Genomic DNA, 23,199 nt, shown 5'->3' with positions numbered 1-23,199 from the left:
CCTAAGTGAAAAATAAACTGCTGCAGAATGGGAGGACCTGTGTTTTCAATGTAAGCCATATGCATATTTGAATAAAAACTCTTCGGAAGAGACCCTTTGACGGCTCTGAACTGAGAGTTAGAGCAGGTTTACAGCCATATTGGGTAGTGGGATAACATGGAAAATCAGAAGCTGCAGAACCAATCTCTCCAACAGAGGAAGGCCCACCTGGGAAGAAGTCCCTTCCTGTCTTCCCAGAAAGGAAGCCCCTACAACTCCCTACCAGACACAAGGGGCCTACAGTGCCTGGCTTCACCTGGCACCTCTGATGTTTGTATCTGTTTCTAATTGTTCTTGGGACATAGCCTTGTAGCGTTAAAAAAACAAAACAAACTGATTTTCCACAAACTCTAAAAGCCCACATCAAATAAGCACAAAGGCTAAAACAAACTGGAGAAACAAATTACTCCAATAACTGTGAAGTAAATCCTAGTGAGAAAGACAGTTGTTACATCAAGCTTCCCACGGAAGCAAAAGGCCTACCTGCTGTGGACTCACAGTCCCTGCATAGAGCCAATACCCAAGTGTGCAAGGGAGACATGCATGCCAACCTGGGAGATACCACTTGTAAGCCATGTGTGCATGAAAGTGTGCCCTTTACACCTGTTCTGAGGCCAAAGCCACATGCCTGCCCTGAGACATCCCAAAGCTGACAGCCCCCAGACAGATCCTCAATCTGATGCACAGAGCCAGGCCTGGCTAGGACAGGGCAGCAGGTGACTACCACTGGATAGAAGAAGCCCTGACCTGAGGCCACCTGACTCTTGTGGGTCCGCTCGCCTCCCAGAGACCACACAGCAGCCTGAGCAGAGCAGCCTGAGCTGCCTGTCTTGCTTGGCTGTGGGGGTGTCCTCCAGGGCTCAGAAAGAACATTGGGCTTGTTAGGCTCCAGCCTTGCTCCTGAATGGGAGAGAGCTGAGGGGCAGCTGCTGGCTGCCAGCGGATGCAGCCCCATGAGGATGGGGTTACCCCTTGCCCCTGTACACAGGATGTGCTCCCCCAACAGGATACCACAGAGTGGGTCCTTGTCACCACCTAATGGTCTTACCAACTCAGGAACAACCAACTATTCTGTTTGTTAAATAATGAACAAACAATATGAATAAACAGAAAAGAAATGAAAGAATTATTATCTTGGGTTCCTTTCCTTTTTTCTTATCCAAAGAGGTACAGTGTCACTAAGAAGAGGCAAGGACTTCAAAAAGACTTAGGACTATCACAACTGCCCCAGGTCACCAGGGGGCACATGGCAGGTACCAGGGTCATCTGGAGTGTGACTTCCCCTGCAAGAAATACACTTGAGGAGTCTTTCAAACTACATGCCTACAAAGTGTCAATGAGAGTTCTCAGAACTGGCAAAGGCTCTGACACCTTCGCCAGTTCTGGTGCGTGCACGGCAGCATTCTGGGCATCACAGAGCCAGCTCCCCACACTGGAACCATGTCTTCATTCTTCTAAAATGAAACCCAGCCAGTTTCTAACCTTCAGGGTCAGAGGAGGAAGGCACACAGTGAATTACGAGATGTGTGAATTGAAGTGTGTTATGGTGGGGGATAGTTTTCCAACTTAGGCTCTGCCACCAAGAGTTTCAGAGAATTTTTCTCAATAGCACAGAAATCCAACACATGAAGGAGGTAAAAAAAAAAAAAAACACACAAGAAAAAGAAATGCTATTGTGGCCTATGGGTGCAGCTTCCAGTGAAGCCCAGTGCCCACACCCACTCCAGAGGGGCCTATCCCCTAAGTTCAGTTCCAATGGTGGCCCAAGTGATACCTGCGTAGCTCCACCAACCAGGCTCACAGAAGGAAAAAGCAACTAAACACAGAGAATCAGGAAACAAAGAAGAATGACTAGGGGCAGCCAGCAGTGGGACCAAGGAGGGAAGGAAGAAGGCTGCGCTGGGCCAGGCTGAGACCTCAGGTCCCCAGAAGAAGCAGCTGTTCATGTACAGGGGTGAGACAGAGGCCCCTGGGGAAAGTGGTTCCCTTGAATTTTACCTTGTCACATCAGGGGCAGAGGTCGGATGGACATGCTTCATGATGGTCTGGATCCAATTCCGCCGGATCCCAGACGTCATGGCAGAGAGGGTGAATTCGCCCTCCTTTGTCTACAGAAGAGACAAGGCATTATCAGTGACCACTGTCAATCTCTCCACCCCCCTTCTGCAGGGAGGATTTTGGCTAGGTGACCATTGTAGGAACACCATGTATTCCCTGCTTAGAATAAACCAGACCTGAAGAGCAAAGGAAACAGCAAAGCTACAGATGCTAATCTGCTTTTACTGTCAAGGCTAACTCAGGTATCTCCCTCTCTGGCAGATTCAGCAGGCATTTACTGAGTACCTACAATGTCCAGGCACTGAGGCGACTAACCCTGGGCCTTGTCTGGTGAGGTGGGGTGGTAGGAAAGAGGTACATGTCCCAGACAGAGGACGCAGGAAGAGCCTACCCCAGTGCCCTGCAGCTATGCTCACTGAGTGCACGGGCAATAAGGGAGAGGCCAGGCAGGTTGGGGTATGGTGGAGACCAAGTCTTCAAGCCGAGAAGAGGCAGGGAGGCCTGTTGGATGGGTAAGGGCAGTTGTCTAGAATTCAGAATTAAGGTGGTGACAGGACTGCGTAATGAAAAAGAGGGAGGGGGGCACTTCCAGGACAACCCCTAGGACCCGTGACTTAGATGAGCTGGTGGGACATCAGCTGAAACAGAGGAAACATGTTTATAGCTAAGGGGAATGCACAGACTGGGCGGGGGTGGGGGGAGGCCAGATGCAGCAGCAGAGAGGAGGCAGCGTGGCCCGCAAGGGTGAGGAGTAAAGAGCAGCCTCTGAGGCACAGTCTTTGTGTCTCCTGGGGGCACGGCAAGGTGCTTCCTGAGAAGGGGAGAGATGGAAAACACGGGAGGTGGTCTGCATGGAGTCTACTTCCCTGCTTCTGTATCTATAGACTCCTGTCTCCCAAAATGAGGGTGTCAGTCCTGTTCTTTAAGCTGCTCAGGCTACTCAAAAACACATTAGCAAATCAGCTGAGGGGAAGATGAAATTACCAAGACAGTTTTGGATTGGGTACTGACATGGCCAGGGAGCAAAACCACATACGGGCCTGGAGTACTGAAAGCACAGCTTGGACTTGACCTCATCCTTCACTTCAGGACCCCCCCAGCACGGCCCATAACTCATCTCTCCTTGGGTTTTCCCTTGCTGTATTCCTAGAGGGGGGCAATGGCTTCTGAGCTCTTTGAAACACTGGCCCCTTATGCCTTGGCCCTCCCTGTACCCCCAAAACCTGCTCACACTCGACATGGGGTCTTTTGCCTTCTCTCATTCCCAGAGGTGGGAGTTCCTATGGTCTAATCTCAGCAATCTCCACATTCTCCCTCAGGGACTCATCCCCCACCTCCAGCAGGTTCCTTCCCAACGGTAGGCCCACACTGTGGCTGCTTGTCTAATGTTTGTAGAAAGCCCACTGCAGCCAGAACTCCAGAGGTTCTACACCGAGTTTTAAGTGTACTCTTTTAAAAAAGACTATTTATTTATTGTTAGACAGAGAGGAAGGGAAGGAGAAAAAGAGGGAGAGAAACATCAACGTGTGGTTGCCTCTCACATACCCCCTACTGGGGGCCTGGCCCACAACCCGGGCATGTGCCCTGACTGGGAATCAAACCTGCCACCCTTTGGTTCGCAGGCCGGCACTCAGTCCACTGAGCCACACCAGCCAGGATGCTCTATACCTTTTGCCACTCACTGGCACACAGGATCTTAGCCCTGCCTTCTCCCTCATCTAGCCAAAGTCACTGCCCACATGTGCTTCCTCTACAGTGCTCCGTAGCCACCCCTTTTTCTGCCTACCACTACTGTGCCTGCCTGACCTCCTGCCTCTCTTCACCTCCTTTAACTGCTGCATGTCCTGTTGGATGTCTTACTAATGCACAACTACCTTGTGTCTTCCAGCACATTCCAGAGTATTCCACAATCTCAGGAGAAGACTGACTTCCAACTCAGGACTCCTGGCTCTCGTGGTGCTGCTCCGGCCTAGCTTCTGCACTCAGCTCCTTTGTAGGTACCATTAAGTTTGATGGCTGGGCTAGGGACATGGCACATTCATTCCTCCATCCTTGCCTCTCAAGAATTCAAAGCTGCTTAGTGACCAAGGCCAAGATCCCTCCAGGACCCACCCTTTCATGCTGAGAGCAATCTCTATGGACCTAGGTCTCCCTTAGTCCATGCAGCTCACAGAAAAGTGTCAGGACTTAGGATAAGCTCCTGCCCCAGGACAAAATGAAAAGGGTCAGACTGATGGTTAGGAGTACACTGCATGGTTCACACCCTAGAATAATTTACTACTCAGTGCTCACTTGCTGACTTAAAAAGCTACCTCTTACCTCAGATACCCTGCCCAGAGAAACCTGCTCTTTGACAAAAGGAGATCAGGATAAGGGAGGGGGATGCAGTATGGAGTCTACCAGGAGGCTCAGGATTAGCTCACTGAGCAGGTCTGTTCCTCCTACAGGGACCAGGAACAGAGGGGCATCATAGCAGGGGGTGGGGGTGGGGAGGTTGCTAAAACCCTAAGATTCACCAACTCATGCCCTGGGCCTCATGCCAGGCCATCTGTGTATATGACTTGGTACCCTACAGGAAGTACATGCCATTGCCAGTAGCCTGGTGGGTTGGTGGTGGTTAGACTTCTCTTTGTAATGAACACAATGGTGTTTGGGTGTGAACCTCAGTCTCCTTGAAGTTTGGTTAATATAAGTCAGTCTCAGTTGTGCCTGATCTACTGAGTCCAATGATAAAACTTAGTTTTTATACCCTGAGCTCTGAAGATAAGACCCTATTAAAGGTGACCCCACTGGAGTTATAGCCTCCTGTGAGAGACAAAGTCGTAGGGGCCAGCCCTTGCAGTGGCAGCCCTATCTGTCAGGCTGTTCTCTACCCACCACGTACTCACAAGGATCTTGTGAGGAAAGAATTAGCTTCGTACAAGGAGAGGACTGGTCTTTGCCCCAGCTCCTGAGCAGCAACCCCTGAACCCTTGTTACATAGGGTTGGGGATGGCTACACTATAAAGACCAGCCATAAAGTGAGAGGACTGGGGCTTTAGCCCCATGAAAATGAGCCGACCTCTGAGGGCAGGGCTGGAGGCTGTGTTGGACCCCGTGGACATGACTGTCAATCATGACAGTTGTGAAACCTCAATCAGAACTCAGGACACTGGGTTTCGGTGAGATTCCTGGGTGGGAAGCTCTGTGTGTCACTGCATAGCAACACCAGAAGGGCAACGTGTCCTCTGGGACACAGGAACCCTGGCGACGCTGCAAGCCTCTCTTCCTTTGGTGCTCCAATTGGTATACGTCTCTAAAATGAAACCACAGCTGTGCTCTTTGAGTCATCCTGACTCATTCTTGAATCTGAGGATGGTTTGGGGCACCCCTAAACTTGCAGTTGGTGTTAGAGTGAGAGCAGATATGGCAGTCAGGTGACTGTGTCCTAACCTTGACCCTGGCTAACTCTGGGCAGCCCTTGAGTCATAAACTTTAATGAAATGGCCAATGAGGATTGTCATATTTATTGAACCAGGTTATTTTTTTTTTGAGGGCAAGGCAATGACTTGCTTCTCTGAGTCCCTCACAAGGTTGCGGGGATGGGGGGAGACTTCATGAATTTTCAAACTCATGAATAGAAGAATAAACTAAAGAGTAAATGAATAAAAACCTACTGCTGAGATTTAAAAAATTAATACTTTCATTCTTATTTCCCGTACCTCACATATCCTTTCAACTGTCCCAAACTCCAGGATTAAATGAAAGAAAAAGAATCTTCAGTAACAAAAAGCTTCTACACAGTCTTGAAAGATGCTAATATCCAATTTTTGCTCAGATCACAAACTGGGGGTGGGGATCATATGCCACAGCACCGAGGACAGAACTGGACAAGACGCTGACACTGATGGGAAAAGAGCACCTCTTGACCATGCACATGAGGTCAGGCCTGCCCACCAGTGCCTGGACCAGGACATCAGGTCCTCAAAGATATATCCCAGCCAGTCAAGCCTGTGTGCCCCACCTCTGCACCCAAACTGTCCCCAAACTCCACCCCTGGGCTCACATGTATCTGAAAGCCATAATTTCTCTGGACTGGATACTCTGTGACACCATAACACGTAGACAAGTCAATTTCCCCATCCAAGTCAGCTGCCTGCAGGAAGAAAGAGAAAACCTTAAGAGATTTAGAAATGAAAGTCAATACTAAACAAACATGTTTTCATGAGTGACTTTGAGGGCTGGCCTTTTTCTTAGCGAGCATATACCCTCACAAGAAGTGAGGACATGCCTGGCCTTCACAGCCTGGACATACCAATGCCACCACTCTCCATGGGTATTCTGCCAAAGAAATTCCATGCTGATGGTTCTCTAACATACTCACATCAGAACTTCTTTACACTCTTAAAAACTGAGGACCCCAAAGAGTTTTTTTTAATGTATATTTTGATTATGCCATTACAGTTGTTCTATTCCCCCCTTCATTCCCCTTCACCCTGTACACCCCTCCCCCACCCCCCCTTTAGTTTATGACCATGTGTCTCAAGTTCTTTAGATTCTACATTTCCCATACTATTCTTGCCCTCCCCCCAATTTTCTACCTACCGTCTGTGCTACTAATTTTCTGTACCTTCTACCCCCTTCTCCTTCTCCCACTCCCCTGTTGTTAACCCTCCATGTGATCTTCATTTCTATGGTTCTGCTCCAGATCTAGCTGTCCTTAGTTTGCTTCTGTTTTAGGTGTGGTTGTTAATAACTGTGAGTTTGCTGTCCTTTCACTGTTCATATTTTTCATCTTCTTTTTCTTAGATAAGTCCCTTTAACATTTCATATAATAAGGGCTTGGTGATGATCAACTCCTTGAACTTAACCTTATCTGAGAAGCACTTTATCTGTCCTTCCATTCTAAATGAGAGCTTTACTGGATAGATCAATCTTGGATGTAGGTCTCTGGATTTCATGACCTGGAATACTTCTTTCCAGCCCCTTCTTGCCTGTAAGGTCTCTTTTGAGAAATCTGCTGAACAGTCTGATGGGAACTCCTTTGTAGGTGACTGTCCCCTTATCTCTTGCTGCTTCTAGGATTCTCTCCTTCATTTTCATCTTGGCTAATGTAATGATGATGTGCCTTGGTGTGTTACTTCTTGGGTCCAACTTCTTTGGGACTCTCTGAGTTTCCTGAATTTCCTGGAAGTCTATTGCCTTTGCCAGATTGGGAAAGTTCTCCTTTATTATTTGTTCAAGTAAGTTTTCCACTTGTGGCTGTTCCTCTTCCCCTTCTGGTACCCCTATAATTCTGATGTTGGAGCGTTTATAGATGTCCTGGAGGTTCCTTAGCCTCTCCTCATTTTTTTGAATTCTTGCTTCTTCATATTTTTCTGTTTGGTCATTTGTTTCTTCCTTCTGGTCCACTCCTTTGATTTGAGTCCCAGTTTCCTTTCCATCACTATTGGTTTCCTGTGCATTTCCCTTCATTTCAATTCATTTAGCCTTCATTTGTTCCTCTAATTTGTGACTAAAATCAATCAGTTCTGTGAGCATCCTGATCATCAGTGTTTTGAACTGTTCCTCTGATAGGTTGGCAATTTCTTGGTCGCTTAGAGTTATGGACTCTGGGGCTTTGAGTTCTTCTTAAGGCATGTTTTGATCTGTTTGTGTCTCTTACGTATGAGGAGTGGATCCTTAGGTGTTCACCAGGGCGGGGCCACCCAGGTCACTGGGTTGTGACGCTGTATGTGGGGGCGGGGTCAGAGAGGAGCAATATGGGTCCCCTCTGCTGCTTCCCGCCGATGAGGCCTGCGCGGTTTGTCTCACTGCTCGCTCCTTCGCCTGGTTTATCTGCACGTGAATGTGTGACTGCGATCAGCCTGCCACCTAGTGCCCTCACTGTGTCTGCCTGTTACTATCCCACACCTGGGATCCTCCCATGCTGCTTGCGTGCCTGGGTCATGCACCTGAGTAGGTCCAGTGGATCTTTCCTGCCCAACCCTGCTTCGCTGCTGGCTCTGCCCCTCTATGGGTCTGGCTGAAAGGTTCATTGTTGTTGGACTTCCGTATAGTTCAATTTTCTGTGGTTTGGTTGCGTTTTTGTTGCTAAAACTTTGTTGTGTTTAAACTTGGTTGTGCGAGAAGGCACAGTGTTTCCACCTACGCCTCCATCTTGGCAGAAGTCCTCCCCCAAAGAGTTTTTATGTGAGCTTTATCTATTGACACTTACTATGTTAGAAATTAAACTGAAAAAAATTTAAACATATCTAATCACTTAAGAATACAAATAAGCCCATTTTATCAATAAAAATATTATTAAAAAATCAGTGATAACAATACTGTTTTGAATTTTTACAACTCTCTTTGATGTCTGGCTTCTCTTGTCTGTTTCTGCATTCATTCTGATGGATATATTGTTTTGGCTGAAGTATATGAAGACAGTCTGGCCTTACACAAAAATGGACTTAAAAAAAGGAAGACATTTTAATAATCTTCAAGTAATTGTGGTTATTTTTTGATATGTGGTAGTTATCTTGAACTTACTCAGGGGTGTCCAACCCTTTGGAATCTCTGGGCCACACATTAATACATTATAACATATAATTACAAAAAAATCTCATAATATTTTAAGTAAATTTACAAGTTTGTATTGGGTCACATTCATACCCTTCCTGATCCACATGTTGGACACCCCTGTGACTTAAAGGTTAACTACAAAGTGGAATCTGAAATCATATCAAGGAACTTTCTGTACTCAGTTATATTACAATCCACAGTGTTACTGTGACCTCTGACTGGATCTTTCACCTGTGCCCAACTGTGTAACATTATATATTGGTCATTTGGAAAATAATGAGTTATACACTTCCTATGTTGACACATCTCATTGTATGAGATCAAACACTGCATTTGTTAGTATCACCATCTATTTGGTCAGGAGAGACTAAAGTAAAGGAAAGCTGTCTGTCAAGTTCATGATGGTGAATACGAGTTTTCCAAAGATTCAATTTTTGCCTGAAAGTTCATCTTGTAGCACTGGCAACAAATACTGCCTGTTGTTTCCCTTAAAGGAATAAGCTCACTTGGTTCACTCTAAAGATGATGTCTGCTAACCACCAAAACTGAAAGAGCAGTTTGTGTACTAGTTCTTTCAAGTAAAGAGGTGATCCACAGGAGACGATGCCGGCCAGCTGGCAGCACCAACAGAAGGCACAGGGCTGCCCCCTCAGACAGCCATCATACTTGGTGTACAACACAGGGATGTGTGCTTACTGCAGATTTCAAACCATGAGAGTATTAAAAAGATGGGTCTTCAAGGACTGAGACTTAATGAAATCAGTAACTTTCTTAACATTGTGAGTATGTGGTGGTGAAGAACAGAGGATTGCTGGCCACTGGCTGCTGCAGCCTGTGTCTGGGCTAAGGCACCAACAGCCTCATACATCACTGCTTGTGCAATCAGTGCAAATGTTAATACGATGAAAAAAGAAAGCAGCATCTTATAACAATAGTCTTGAGTATTCTAGCCCTCCTAAGGTGTCTCCAGGGGGTCTACAGCCCACTCTCTGAGAACTGCTCGTTTAAATAAGTGGCAGTCACACGTGAGTGTTTAAACACTCACACATATTCCTGTATTCCCTGCTATATTAGGCACACCAGAGGCCTGCCACCCTCCCTAGTATACACCTACCTTATATCACCGATATCTTTCCACTGGGCTCCATTAAAAGGTTCAGGGCACGTAAATATATACACACCCCACTCCCCCCACCCTGCTGCCTCAGACAGGTATTTAGGGTTCTCTTCACTCTCCTGCTATTACAAAGGTGCAGGATGACTAACCTTGGATATAGATCTTTTTCTATTTGTAGATATATCTTAAGGATGCTTGGAGTGAACTATAAGGGAAAGGTTAGAAACACACTTGTTAAATTGTTCAAAAGAATGACTTTTTTTGTAGGTGAGGAAAAAACAGCTCCTTCTGGTTGGTCCTTCATCTGCAGAATCAAGACTGTCAATTGGGCCAACCAGATTCATCTGCCACATTCCATCTTTGTCCAAGACAAGGAATAAACAAATTTTTAGTTCAGTTCTTCAAGACTTAATTCACCATAAAATCTCTTTGTAGGAAAAACAAAAAAGCTCATCTTGAGTTTTAAAATAAGACATCTTTCAGTGTTTTTCAAAGAACAGAGAAAAAAGTTATGCAAACACACTATACCCAGGTGCCTAATGCAGGGCCTCAGAAGGTGCCAATGTTCTAGGCAGGAACCAGTCATGAGAATATCAAAAGCAGGTTGCACTATGCTCAGACTTCCCACCAGATCTGGACTGGGGAACCTATTCCAGATGGCAATGTGGACATTCATCAACAAAGGGACTGAAGCCCGGAAGAATTAGTGGTGCTTGGGGTCCTTGGGCTCCCAGATGCTACCTGAACCTCTTCAGCTGTCTCCTCAGTGGGAGCAAAGCCAAGATACTTACCTCCTCAGCCACCGAATCCCTATAGTATCTCAGGCTTTGATCAGCAAGGACAAACCAGTATTTCTTCCACTGAAATGGAAAGGAGAAGACAGACTGAATTACTATGCAGCACACTTACTGCTCCAAGGTGACCCACGCCCCAGTCCTAGGGTACCTCCCAGAGCACATGAAAAGCAGAGGACAGGCAGCTCCTCTTGCAAGTGGCAGCGGACTCAGTGTTTAGGCCGCAGGCAGCCATGAGCATATGCCGTCAGGGCACTTGCTAAGCCTTGGCTCCCCAGTGACAAGGCAGGTGGGAGAGCTGGGGTGGGCCACTGGCCATGGGCTCTCTGTAACCCAGCAGTGTGGCTGGCAAACAGTGCTTTGTAGTTCTTGATTTTAACTCCAGGGCTGCAGACAGGGGGCTGGGCTAGGCTGAAAGGTGTCTGTGAAAACAGAACCTTTCTTCATCTTAAGGAGGCCACTTGTGAGTTAGCGCTCACCTGCAGCTAGCAGGTGCAAACCAACCAGCCAGATTCCCAAGTCTTCACTGTGAGTAGCAAGGGGGAGACTTGAGTCTTTGGGCAAGGCCAAAAGGGTTAACACAGAGAAGAAAAGAGGATGTTTCAGCAGAGCCGCTCAGAAAGCAGGTGTGGGAGAATGGGCAGGCAGAGTTTAGACGCCTCTAGATATGACCTAACAGGTTTCTCTCCTCATGCCTCCTGGGAGGTCTGGCATTCTAGCCTCATCCAGGGTCAAGGTGGGGATGGCAGGTCCAGCTGTAAAGAGCTCTTCCTGCTTGAGTCTGATGGTGAGAATGTACCATAATGGCTCTCTCAGGACTGAGGGTGAGTTGGTGTCTCTGACAGAGTCTTGCTGCCTCAGCTGCTATCTCCTTGGCTGCCTTGTGTGCAAGTACAAGCCAGCCCTACAGCCAGAGGCTTTCTCTGTCCCTGGAAGATCAGCAGGCAGGGAGCTAGTGTCCAGAATATCTCTGTGGCTTGAGGCCAAGGTCACTGCTGGGTATAGGACAGCAATCCATCACACCAGCAGCAGGCAGGCCTGGTGGCATATCTCCAAAAGCTCCACCCCTGCTGGAGAAATGAGGACTATGAGCCTCCATTATTCTGAGGAGATGGGGGTCCTGGCCACAGTCTTTGTCCATGAGACCAGAGGATGTGCCAAAGGTGGGGGGACAGAGCTAGTGCTCACAGACTAGCCGGGAATAAGGCCAGCTCAGTCTTGCAGCTGCTCCCTAGCCCTTTGGAAACCACAGATCTCTGTACACTAACCTGGCCATCTTCGTACTGCTTGGTCAGCCAGCCTTTCTTGAAATTCAGCAGGTCAGGCTGAGAAAAGAAGAAAAAAAAACAGTTCAGAGAGAAACACTGATATCCCAGTCCTGGGCAAAGGGTGACTAACAGAACAGACATTCTGTACAGGAAAGGTGGGCACCAGGAAAGGGGTTTCTTCACCTATCAGACCAACCTGCACAGGCCCCTGGCCTCAGGCTGTGCTGCCTACTGCCTGATCTGCAGGCACACACATCTGGGAGGAAGCTGATGCTGCACTGCGCAGGCTACTGTGAAGGAGAGAGCTCAGCCTCATTGCCCCGTGAGCAGCTGGGCTGCCTAGGGCTCTGAGACAGGCCCTATTCCATTTGCCTAGGAGGCAGAGAAGAATGGCCCAGACAGAGAGTCATTGAGTGTGGTGTATGAAGGGGAAGGTCTGCAGTGACAGCTAAAAGGAGAATTCAGAAGTTCTTGCAGAAGCCGACTGAGAGGGAAAAGAGGAGAAGACCAAGGAACAGACATGATGTCTGGTACTCAGTGAAATTCAGTGGCAACTCTACCAAAACCCTCAGGTCACTTATCTGTACCAGGATGACTTTCAGTCTCTAGTTCCCTACAAGGAGCAAAACCAGGACAACAAACAAGAAAGCAAAGGGTGCAGGCCCGCCAATAGGGCCTGAATGTGGTGCCATCCCTGCTGGTCCGTCCTAAAATCTGTGCTGTTCACACACCCACAAAGATTACCTGCAGCCCACCGGGACCCTGCTTATGTTTTACGTCTAGATATCTGTAAGGCTGGTGCTTCAAAGAGACATGGACCATCTTTCCCGTCACTGGACATGCTCTCCACTCTTCCACAGCCATCTTGACCAGAAATAGGCTGTGACATCTGTTGCAGTGCAAGGACTGGGAGGGCGTTAAGAGAGAACAGATGTATAGTGACAGGCCAATGACCAGCAACACCTGTTCTGGGAGCCTCTGCTCTAAACCGTTGAGCCAAAGTCAGAACTCAAGGAAAAACCCTCCAGGTAAGAACCCTCCTGTCCTTGCTCCACAGTTGCATACAGTCTTGGTGGTGGCTCCACACCTCAGTTGGGGAGAGGCAGCACCAGCCCTGGGCTCCTGAGGAGGTTATGAACAAATGCAGAGAGGAGCCCCAGGTCACCAGTCAAGGAGCAACTATGTTTTATCATCTGGGCCTCCAGCCTATTGCTGCTGGTGAGAGCGATGGTGCCGCCCAGACTCCATCTTAACTGCTCCCTATCCGGACCGTGACTGCTGTAGCTCAGGTGGCCTGGGGCAAGGGCCTCTTCTCTTCTCCTTTTATGGTGAAACCCCATGAACGGGACCAGTGCTCCCAGCAAGATGGGACTCCTGTTGCCAAACTGTCATGGAAACGAGTACCCCATAAAAGAAGAATGGGGGTTCTGTGCTTTGGCCCTGACCCCTGGAGTCAGGGGACTGTTGCCTTGTCAGGTGGCCTCCACTGGGACCTTGGAGCTCAGGAGGCCTACAAAGCCCAGGAAAGGGAAAGAAACAGAGCAGCTGCTTCCCACACATAGACATGAGGGCCTGTGCACAGAGAGGACAGCCAGCCCAGATGCATGGACAGAAGCAGACAGCGACCTCAGGTGACAGAAGCAGCAGCAGCAGCAGCAGCAGCAGCAGCAGCAGCAGCAGCAGCATCGCCAGGCCTTGGTGCTTGGGCGCCTGGGCTCACCGTCAGGGAGGACTCCATGGACCTCCTGTCCAGTGACTTGGCTCTTCGGTGTGGAGACAGGGGGGAGGCTGAGGCATCCAGGAGAGGAGCTGTGGGGGCTTCACTGGGGAGGTCCTGTGGCAGAGAGTAGCCGCCAGTCAGTATTAAGTGTCATCCTGGGCAGGGAGCAAGGAGTCCGGCAGCCAGAGCTGTGGAAGAATCAGACCTGCAGGGACCCTGTTCACAAGTGCCTGCTGTTTTTGCCGGAGCAGAAGGCAGGGGCCAGTGTCTGGACTTCCCACCTAGCACCTCTGTTTTGCTTTGGGCATGAGTTCTGCGCTGCCCTTGCTGTTGGGGCAGCCTTGTCACCACCACTCTCTGGGTCCTGCCCCAACCTGTTTCTTGAAGTCACAGAAGGAAGATCTCTGAGTTACGTGCCTGCACTCAGAAGAGCAGGGCACCTTAGCAGCCCAGAGAGAATCTGGGGAGGAAGATGAAGATGAGACCCAGCAAGGCCCCAAGAAGTGGGTGGAGGACTGGATGAGGAGCCCACTTCGTGGAGCAAAGAAATGAGGGCTACATTTGCCTCTTGTGAAGAGGAGAAAGAAAGCTGTGCAGCCCTGAGGCCAGGTTACCTCAGACAGGAAGAGAGGGGGATCTAAAGATCCTTGGAACAGCCTTTAGCAGAGATGAATAAAGTTCTGACAGGAAGATGTATAACATAGGCTTTTCTTTAAGAAGTTTGTGAGTTGGAGCAGATGAGAGACCCAAGCAAACAACTATGAAAGGATGGTGGAAAGCCCAGCAGCAGTGTGTACCAGTGTGTGCTGGGGGCTGTGGAGGAGGTATGAGGCCATGTGTTGATGGGCCCCACCCACCACCCCAGTACTGCCCAGGCCTCAGTGCTCACCCGCTTCTTGGGGAATGCCCTCTTCTCACTACGGCCCTGGCGAGTGTCGCTTGATTGTGAGGGTCCAGCTGATAAGTTGGTTTCCATGTGCTCTGCCTTCTCAATATCCAAGGCCTCAAATTTCTCAATTACCTGGGACCTCCTGCAAGAGAGGATAGGAGGCTGCTGGGGGGAGACAGGGTTACCCCACACCCCGAGGTGGGCTTGCTCTCAAGCTGCGGAGGGGCTCCTTCAGTCAGCACCCCCTTGGCTGGCCCATCCCAGCTTTGCCTGGGCCTCCACTTCTGCAGGGTGTATCGGGTATGCACACAGCACACTAGGCCAGTTTACCTTGGACATCTCTCTCCGAGCTCCCTCCCCCACTACAAAGGGTAGAGCTGTGCAGGAGAGCGCAACAGCTCACGGGCAAGGGCCTTCCCTTGCCCTCTGCATCCCCACCTCAACACTGGAGGTCCCTGCATGGTCTGTTGCGTAGACACTCGGGAATCACACAGCTTATCAGCAGGCATCCTCTCCTAAGCCACAGGTATGATAAGAAGGCAACCACCACCTTGGAGGGGAGAGCCCCATCCTCATCAAATTCCTGCCAGATCATGATGCAACCCCTACCCCAGGGCGTCCAAATTTTAGCAAGAAAAAGGCCCATGAATTAACATTGTTTCTGCCAACAGTAAAAAGAATCAAAACCCAAATTAAAACAAAACAAAGCAAGTTGATTTCATGTGAAAGGGCCGGAGGCATCATCACGCCATCTATGGCTGGAGACGGAGCTGAGATGGGAGCGAAGCAGGCGGAGGAAGGGCGAGTAACGTCACACAGCGACACAGCAGGAGAAGGTGGAGGGGGGCAAGACCTGAAAGAAAATAAGGCTGGAGAATAAATAAACAGGAAAGGACTGCTTTTAAAAATCAAATAATGATAAATCAAAATTGTCCAAAGAATTAAAGAACCAAAACCCGAGGTGATCACTGAGGAGGGAAGACCATCCTTGTCTCTGAGTCACAAGGAGTCTTCACAGTGGGTGTGGGCAGGAGGCCAGGTGGGGCACACTGGGGGCCTGGATCTTGACTATTGACAGGTCACAGGACCAGAGGCCTGTTTTCCAACAGGGACACCCAGCTAAGTGCCCTGAAGGTGCCTCTTGGGGAAAGTTTTGCATTCTGGACAAGTGGTAGAGAGTCAAGGGCAAGAGAGTAAAGGTCTGAGCCCAGAAGACTAAAATCTATGAGAAGCAACCTCAAAACCCGAGACATCTCCTCCCCCACACAACCCCAGGTCAGCTTTTTCTCAAGGAGAGATGCCATTAAAGATGGATCCTAGTGTTTCTTTATCAGGGAAGGCTTAATACCAAGGCCTGAATTCTGGGGCACCTTCACGATCTCCTCCTCCCTGTGCTTCCACAATAAGAGTGAGAGCCAGCGCACTAGGCTTTGCTGAGTCTTCTCCAGGAACAGCATCTGCTCCCAGGCCAGCTTGCAAGAACCAGCAGCGCAGGGTAGCTGGGGGAGGGCAGCAGGACAGGGCATGTGTCTGAGCACAGGAAGCTAAGGCAGAGGCAGGAGTTCCTAGGCCACAGGAAGCTCTTGCAAGTGCTCAGCCTGGTTGGGTAGGTGACACACCCCTGCTGCCCAACTCTCCCAGTGATGTTTAGAAAAGATTTCAGGACCACTCCCAGGTCTCAGGGCTGAGGCCCAGGCCTAGAGACCCCCAGGAAGGCCGTGAGAAACAACATCTGGCTGAGCCACAGGCGAATGGCATGCTGCAAAACTGCCAGGGCCACAAAAAGAAGAGTCAGAGGAAAAGCACAGGAAAGCAGCACTTGCTGCAGCCTCTCCATGTGGGTGGGCTCTGGGGAAGTCAGCTGTGTTTTCTTTGCACGATGGGAAGATTTGAGCTTGGTTTCCTTGAAGGACTGCACATGTGACCACACATACCTCCCTGAGCCAGATGAGAGCAGCACAGAAAGGAGGAATCGCACCTCTGCTCACCAACCCCTCCAGGTGCCTAGCCCAGGGGTCGGTAGGACCCTATGGGAGCTGGTCCTGGTATCAATCAACAATGGCCATGGCCTCCCCATGCTCACTCAGCAAAAACTCACCAACCAAGAAATATGTTAAAGCTCTGGAGCAAGTCTGAAGAGCAGAGCTGACCAGCCCACACAGGAGTACTCAAGGTCATGGCTTTTTGGGAAACCATCCAGCTTGGCTGTTGGGCAGGCTAGCCTTGCTCACCTGCCACTCTGGGTATGTGAGCTCTGGCCACTGTAACTAAACAACAACCTTCTGCTGTGGGGTTCTGCTCTACTCAACCAGGAGACAGGAGTCCAATAAAGCATAGGTCAGCTACTTGAGACCAGAGGGCACACCTCAGGAAGTGACAGCAACTAGCCAGATGTCATCAGGGTCAGTAAGAAAGTGATGTTGCAGTGTCAGGAAGCAGAGCCAGTTGGATCCCAAGGGTGCCAACACCACATAAAAACCCATGGTGGCAAAAAGCATGCAAAAAGCAAAGCCCCAGAAATGCTGTCAACCCCAGACCACTAGATGAGAATGCGTTCAAAGCCAAGCAGGCGTGCTGAATGTTAATTCTCTGGTCTGTCACTAAACCAGGGCACGGCTGCCTTCCACACAGGAGCCTTAAAACACACAGCCTACCCATAGGCCAGTGCAAAGCCTCTCCAACCCTGGCTGTTGGCCTCCTATACCTCTGGCAAGTTCCTTTTCTTATACACTTCTTTAATCTCTTAAAGGACAGCCTTGGCCTAGTCTGAGTCATGTCAAGGGAGCAGGGCCTTTCCAGTTAAGGGTCCAGCCAGATGTGTGTCCCAGTGACACTGCTCTGGACTGTTCCCATGAGGAGCCACCCTGGTTCTGAGCCCCTCTCTCTGTATCTACACACTGGGGTTGCTGATTTAGGTACCTCATGGGGTAACTAGTAAAATGGGAAGCCAGCCAACTGCTTGGTGGGGTACCTCGCAAGCAAGAAGGTTTCCTCTCCCTGTCTCTCAGAATTGGGAACATTCTGTTTTCTTCTCTTTTCAAGACCAACAACTCCGGGTATCTTGTCTTTATCCTGGAAATTAACCCACAGGTCCATAGGTCCTTTCTACCTGGGACATGTGATGGGGTGGATAGGTGTTCAGAAGAGAAGAAAGCACAGAGAAAAGCACCTCATTCCCAGTCGGCCCCTTGAGGGGAGCCCACTGCCAGCCTGGCTTGTCCCCACAGCATGTTCTAACTCTGAGCTTTACTTAGGTTTTGGTAAAGCAGGGAGGACACTCTGTGAACACTTCTAAAATTTAGGCCTGAACCTTTTTGAAAGTGAACTTCTTTGGGAACCTAATGAAAACTATGGATTTTTTTCCCCTGGAATATAGGTACGTAAAAATTTTGGAATGGTTTAGAGGGGTCTGTGAGCTTCTAGCAGCCGACTAGTTACCTGGGTAAGAACCAGTCAAGCAAACAAGAGACACACAAAGGCTGTTTACAGACTCAGGGAGGGGCACTCAGATACCCTGGTCCAAACATGGGCTTGGAGGCCTCTGAGATTGAACCAAGTTGAAGCTCAGGGCCAGTGGGACAATGCAAGGGCAGACAGAACCATCTTCTTCTTAGACTACAGTCAAGTTCCACATCTCTCTGTCTCTGGCCCTTGTCCTAGGCCCATCATCCAAGCCCCTTCTCTCTCGAGGAAGCTGTGGCTCTGCTGAATCTCCCCATTTCCACATTTCAGCCAAGCCTGGACAAAGAGTGATGCTGCCAGGTGCCTGGAAGCCTCCTAGACTGGCTTGGCTGCCCTGTGCCTTCCCGTGGGAGCAAGGGCTTGAGGGAAGAACTGGGTTCCCACTCTGCCTCCCTGAACATGGCTACTTTCCCAGCATCTCCTGTCATGCTCTTGACCTGCAACTGGAACCGGTAATGGCAATGAGAGCTTCTGCTACCTTCTGTATATCTAGGGTCTTCCTGTCTTCACTGTCTCCTCAGAGAACAGAATTGGGCTGGGAAGAAGATCAAGCCATACAAGGCCCAGATAGCTGAGAACCTGCCCAGAGGCCCTTAAGGTCCCAGTCCTTGGAAGCACTCATAGAAAGCAGCTGGCCTCGCCTAAGTCTCTGGGTACTCAGAGACCCTACATTCTTACCACCAGAAGCTGAGTTCTGGAACCAGAGTCTAGGGTTAGGAGGGAAAAGTTCCCCACATGCTCTGAACAGAAAGGAAGGACAAGTGGGCTCCCCAAGGAAGGCTCAGGAAACATGTGTGTGCATATGGGAGAGGAGCAGGAAGGAAGAGGAAATGTGTAAGACAGTAGGTGAGAGTGTCTAAGACTGTATGTGAGTATGTGTATTAGAGAAAACAGGAGAGTATGAGGGAGAGACTGTGTGTAAAGGTGGGGGAAACAGTCTGTGTGCCTTTGTGTGCACATGTGCGCACATGCATTCAGCCCTCTAATCCCCTCCTTACCTCCTCTCGTTGCCAAACAGACGGGCCACCTCTTCCCTGCCAGGGCTCCGGCCCCGAGTGCTACGCTCCAACCTCCTTCTCTCCACCTGGAAGGCTTCTCGGTGGCTGATCCTGATGGCCTTAGGGACGTCGGCCAAGGTGGCATACCGCCTGCTGGCTTTAAAGGCAAGGGTGCAACCCAGTCTCTCTGCTCCCCGCCCCCCAGTGCTGCCGGAGTCCATGTGAGCGGGGGGCTGGCTGGCCACATCCAGAGAGCTGAGGTAGCTGCTGCAGACCATTCGACAGGGGGGTCGAGGACCTGGGGAAGGAAGGGGATGACCAAGCTCCTGGGAGGGCGGTCTGGGGCCACTATACCTGTTATTGGGAATGCTGGGGCTGGGAGGGGAGACTGGCTGGGGCAGCTGCTGTTCCTCGGCCTTCAAATCCTGCTTGGTCTTCTCCAAGGAGAAGTAGCCGCTCTCCACCCGGACTTTGCGGCCACAGTCCATGCGGTCACTGTTCATGATGCTCTCCTCTGGGGGGAGGTAGGAGACACACTCAACCTGCTGCCATCTTGAGTTTCTGAGGATGTTTTTAAAAGTCCACAAAGATCCAAACACAGACCTTTCTACCTCCATCTCCTAAGGCCAATGTCATTCCCCAAGGGCAGGTAGGGAATAGAAATACATCTCTTTCCCACTGTGCCCCATCCACTCCTCCCCTAGCTTGGCTGCCTCACAGCCAGACTGTCAGGGAGCCCTACACTTCCAGATTGGGGACATGAGTGAAAGAACGGGCTCCTCCTCCTTGCAAAAAAGATGTCCTACCAACAACTACTTCTTACCAAATATCAAGGAGGAACCAACTTTTAGTTAATTCTGGGGAAGGAAGGGGTAGAGGACATTTATGGAAACCAGAGGCATGAATGAATTTTAGACACAGATGGGTGTGTGCTACCAAATGAGTACTGAGGCCACTTATGGCCAGAGCAAGTGCAAAGTACTTTTTGGCCTGAATGAGCTGGGTCAGTCACAATCATCTGGTTGTCTTCAATAATCCGGAAAAAGTATAAATAGGAAAGGCCAGGCTGTGTATTGTAGAGCCTTCAACGGCTTGGACAAGGGAAGGAGGCAGAGGTGGCTGCCCTGCTTCTGCTCAGGCAACTCCAAAGTGCTCAGTGGAGAAAGCGTGGTGGTGCCAACTGTTCCCTCTCCAGCACCGTCTTCCCTACTTCATCTAGGGGCCTGGCAGAATGGGACAGTGAGGAAAAGGAGAAGACAACCCTAACTTATAGGAGACCATTCTGTGTGGCATGGGCCCAGCTCTCAGTGGAAAGCGAGGTCCGATGCACAGGACCCACGCCCACGGATAGGTTCTCCCATGGGGAATCAGGCCTGCATTGTACCTAGGCCACTTTGAGGCTTGCTTTTGCTGAAAATCCCTCACCCTGAACTGAAGTAGCAAGTGCTTACTGTTAACTTCCTAAAGTCTGTGCTAAACCTCCCCAGTATGGAGTGTAACCAATTCAACCACTTTTGCCCTTGGTCTGCAACATCATTCTCTTTGAAGTAATTAGCGGCATCCTCTCCTTTGTTTTCTGTAAAAGGTAACCACCTAAAGCGAATCTGTGCATAATAAATGAGGACCATCATCTATATGCCCAGAAAAGCAATAAAAGCTTGTCAAGGCAAGGGCTGGTGCACTTTCCTCTTGAGAGAGTGGCCATGCATCCCTTTTCCTCCACAGGACTTGGTGGTGTGTGTGAATGTGTCTCGTATCTCATCCATAATGCCAAAGGCCTTATGAGCTGGGGTCCACATCACTAACTACTGCTGCTCTCAGGACACAGTGGACTCTTCTGCAGTTCACTTGGCCAAGAAGACAAGGCAGCCACACTGGACAGGACACAGATGCCGCCTCATACACAGACTTCATCACAGAGCATGTGGACTCTCACAATGCCTGCCTGGTCTGACTGAGCAGGGGCTACCCTCCTTGATGGATGGGACTCCAGAGCTTGAGGGGCCAAATCTAAGCTGGAGCTCAGGAATTCCCAGCCCCCCACCAGGCCAGGCCCTGCCCAGGGCTGATGGATACAGAAGGTGAGAGAGCCTAAGCAGGAGCTCATGGCTGAGCTGTGCAGGCTCTGAGTGGCTCCAGGGCCAGCTTTGTAGGTACAAAGGTCTATTTCAGTACTTCAGAGGTAAGCACTTGAGCCAACCTGGCCACTGCTTACCATCTTTGCCCTCTAGTCCAGGTTCCCTAAGGGTGCTGGTTGCAGAAGGCTGGCTCTGGCTGGGACTCTGAGCTGGACTCAGGCTACTCCCATCTGGCTGGTCCTTGGCCCTCATTTCCTCCTGCCAGAGTGTGGACTTGGTGGTGGGGACTTTCTCCGCACTGGGGATGCTGCTGCTGGTGGTGGTGACGGCCATCTTGGCTGGCCCTGGCTCCTAGGAGAGAGAGTGGTATCTGTTCAGGCACAAGAGCACACAGCCCGAGCTGGTGCACAGGTCCTGGGTGCCTGGGTGTGGCTATTAGGGGATACCAAGATCAGCTATACAATGCCAGAGTCCAGAGTTCCCAGAATGGGAAGACTCAGAAAATAGAGATGTCCTAGTCAGCTCCTTCTGGATGGCAGTGTGGCCTTTTCTCCTCTGCAGCTCCAGCAAACAGCTTCAAAGTGCTTGGACCCATAGGCCTCAGGCCAGGCTTGGCAAATACATACAGCAACGGCTTTCCTTTTCTGCTCATCACCTCAATACCAAATTCATTCAAATTCTCCCTGCCCACAAACCCAGACATAGCCCAGAGCAGCAGACCAGGCATTAAAGACCACAAGTGGCTAGTTCAGAGCCTGTCATTCCTAGACTTCCAGGTGCTTAGGATATGAGTAAAGGCAGCTGAGATGGGGAGAAGAAAGAAAACACCATGAGATGGGCCTACTGGGGGTAAATGAAAAGCATGTGTACACACATTATGGATAATGTGGGCCAAACCTCCACCTCACCTACCCTCTTATTTTTGGTCCTAGGATGTTAAAATGAAACACCTGGGATACTGCATAAAGAAAAGAGTCATTAGATGCTAACAAAAGATACCACTCAAATCTGCTCCCATCCCTTCCCATCCAAACAAGCTCAAAGGGACTCCACAGCAGACTCTGAAGCCCAGACAGGAACAGTTTCAGTCCCATTTGTACAGGTCAGATGGGTGCTGCTCCACAGGAGAAGCAGCTGTGCAGGCTCTTAGACACAGGGAGTCCAATTCCAGAGTACACAGAGAACGTTCACTCGGCACTGCAAACCAGAGCCCTGGCAAGGGTGGGGTGGGAATACCACCTTCCCTGCAGCACCTGCTCGAATCCTAGCATAAGCCCCCTGCCTGGCTCAAGGCCCTGGGTACCTGCTGCTAAGGGGGTTAAATGGCTTTGGGGGCCTCTCAAAAGTGAGGTACATCTTAACTGTCTTTTCCGAAACCTGAGGAATGTGTAAAAGTGGGAGTGGGAGGCACCACCTTCCCACTCCCATCCTAGTGGCCAAGTTTCATTATTAGAAACCTACTTTAACATAGCCGGGATGTGGGGCCTTGTGAGGGTTATAGACAATCAACACAGGTTTTGTGTGTGTGTGTATGCAGACCCAGCACAACCACCGGTGGGTTATTTATTAACAGCTGCTGGCGTCAACTAAGCTGAGCTCTGGTTCGGCACTACCAACATCCAGTCCACACCAGCTGACCTCACAGGGGAGAGAGAGAGGAAGCCTGCACAGCCCATAAGCGGAAAAGTGGGGCTCCAAGCATTTCCCAGTCCCGGGCACCCATAGGAACAGCAGAAAGGCCCAGGATGGGGTAGGGAGGTTTGCCTTGGACGGATACCCTGGAAGACCCAGTGAGAAACCCAGGTACCATGTGTCCCAATATGAGAAGATGGGCATTTTGCTGGGTCAAAGCTTTCTGTAGCTCATAGACCTCATAGGACAGATAAAGCCAGGATGGCTCTTCCCACAGACTCAGGACACATATGACTTCTCACTGTGTCAAAACTGCCTGCAGACCCAATTTCCAGGCTGGAGATTCCTGAGAGCTTTCACTCCCTCAAAAGAAGTGGACTTCTTGGAGAAAAACAGTAATGGTTTCTAAGTTTCCTAAGGGTTCCAACAGAACCACTGACCCAAGGAGACCCACCTGTCCCTCCAGTCAGCACACTGCCCTCTTACTCCATGCTGTACCCCCTCTCAGCAACCCAAGGCCTTCTGCCCAAAGGCCAGAAGCCAGAAGCTGGGTTCAGGGTAGAGTTGGATCCTTCCTACAGAGCTGGGCAGGGGTAATGTG

General features: G+C 50.0%; 1 protein-coding gene across 7 annotated transcripts in view; it reads right to left on the bottom strand.

Annotated features, from left to right (window-relative positions):
• Positions 1-23,199, bottom strand: part of MPRIP (myosin phosphatase Rho interacting protein) — a 161,085-nt gene that overhangs the window by 40,612 nt on the left and 97,274 nt on the right. For 4 of the 7 annotated variants that reach the window (XM_037163187.2, XM_037163186.2, XM_037163190.2 and 1 more), the window contains 8 exons: positions 21,104-21,317; positions 18,889-19,402; positions 14,429-14,570; positions 13,540-13,653; positions 11,820-11,876; positions 10,549-10,617; positions 6,143-6,232; positions 2,038-2,147 (listed from right to left, as the gene is read on the bottom strand). In XM_037163187.2, the coding sequence (XP_037019082.2) occupies positions 2,038-2,147; positions 6,143-6,232; positions 10,549-10,617; positions 11,820-11,876; positions 13,540-13,653; positions 14,429-14,570; positions 18,889-19,402; positions 21,104-21,317 (1,310 nt within the window). The remainder of the gene's footprint in view (positions 1-2,037; positions 2,148-6,142; positions 6,233-10,548; positions 10,618-11,819; positions 11,877-13,539; positions 13,654-14,428; positions 14,571-18,888; positions 19,403-21,103; positions 21,318-23,199) is intronic. The other 3 variants (XM_037163192.2, XM_037163194.2, XM_037163193.2) reach the window with 1 other exon arrangement.

The sequence above is a fragment of the Artibeus jamaicensis genome, unplaced genomic scaffold, assembly GCF_021234435.1.
Source record: "Artibeus jamaicensis isolate MK-2021 breed Jamaican fruit bat unplaced genomic scaffold, CSHL_Jam_final contig_419, whole genome shotgun sequence".
Taxonomy (NCBI): domain Eukaryota; kingdom Metazoa; phylum Chordata; class Mammalia; order Chiroptera; family Phyllostomidae; genus Artibeus; species Artibeus jamaicensis.
Note: the sequence above shows the minus strand (reverse complement) of the source record. Positions and strands in the feature narration are given on the sequence as shown.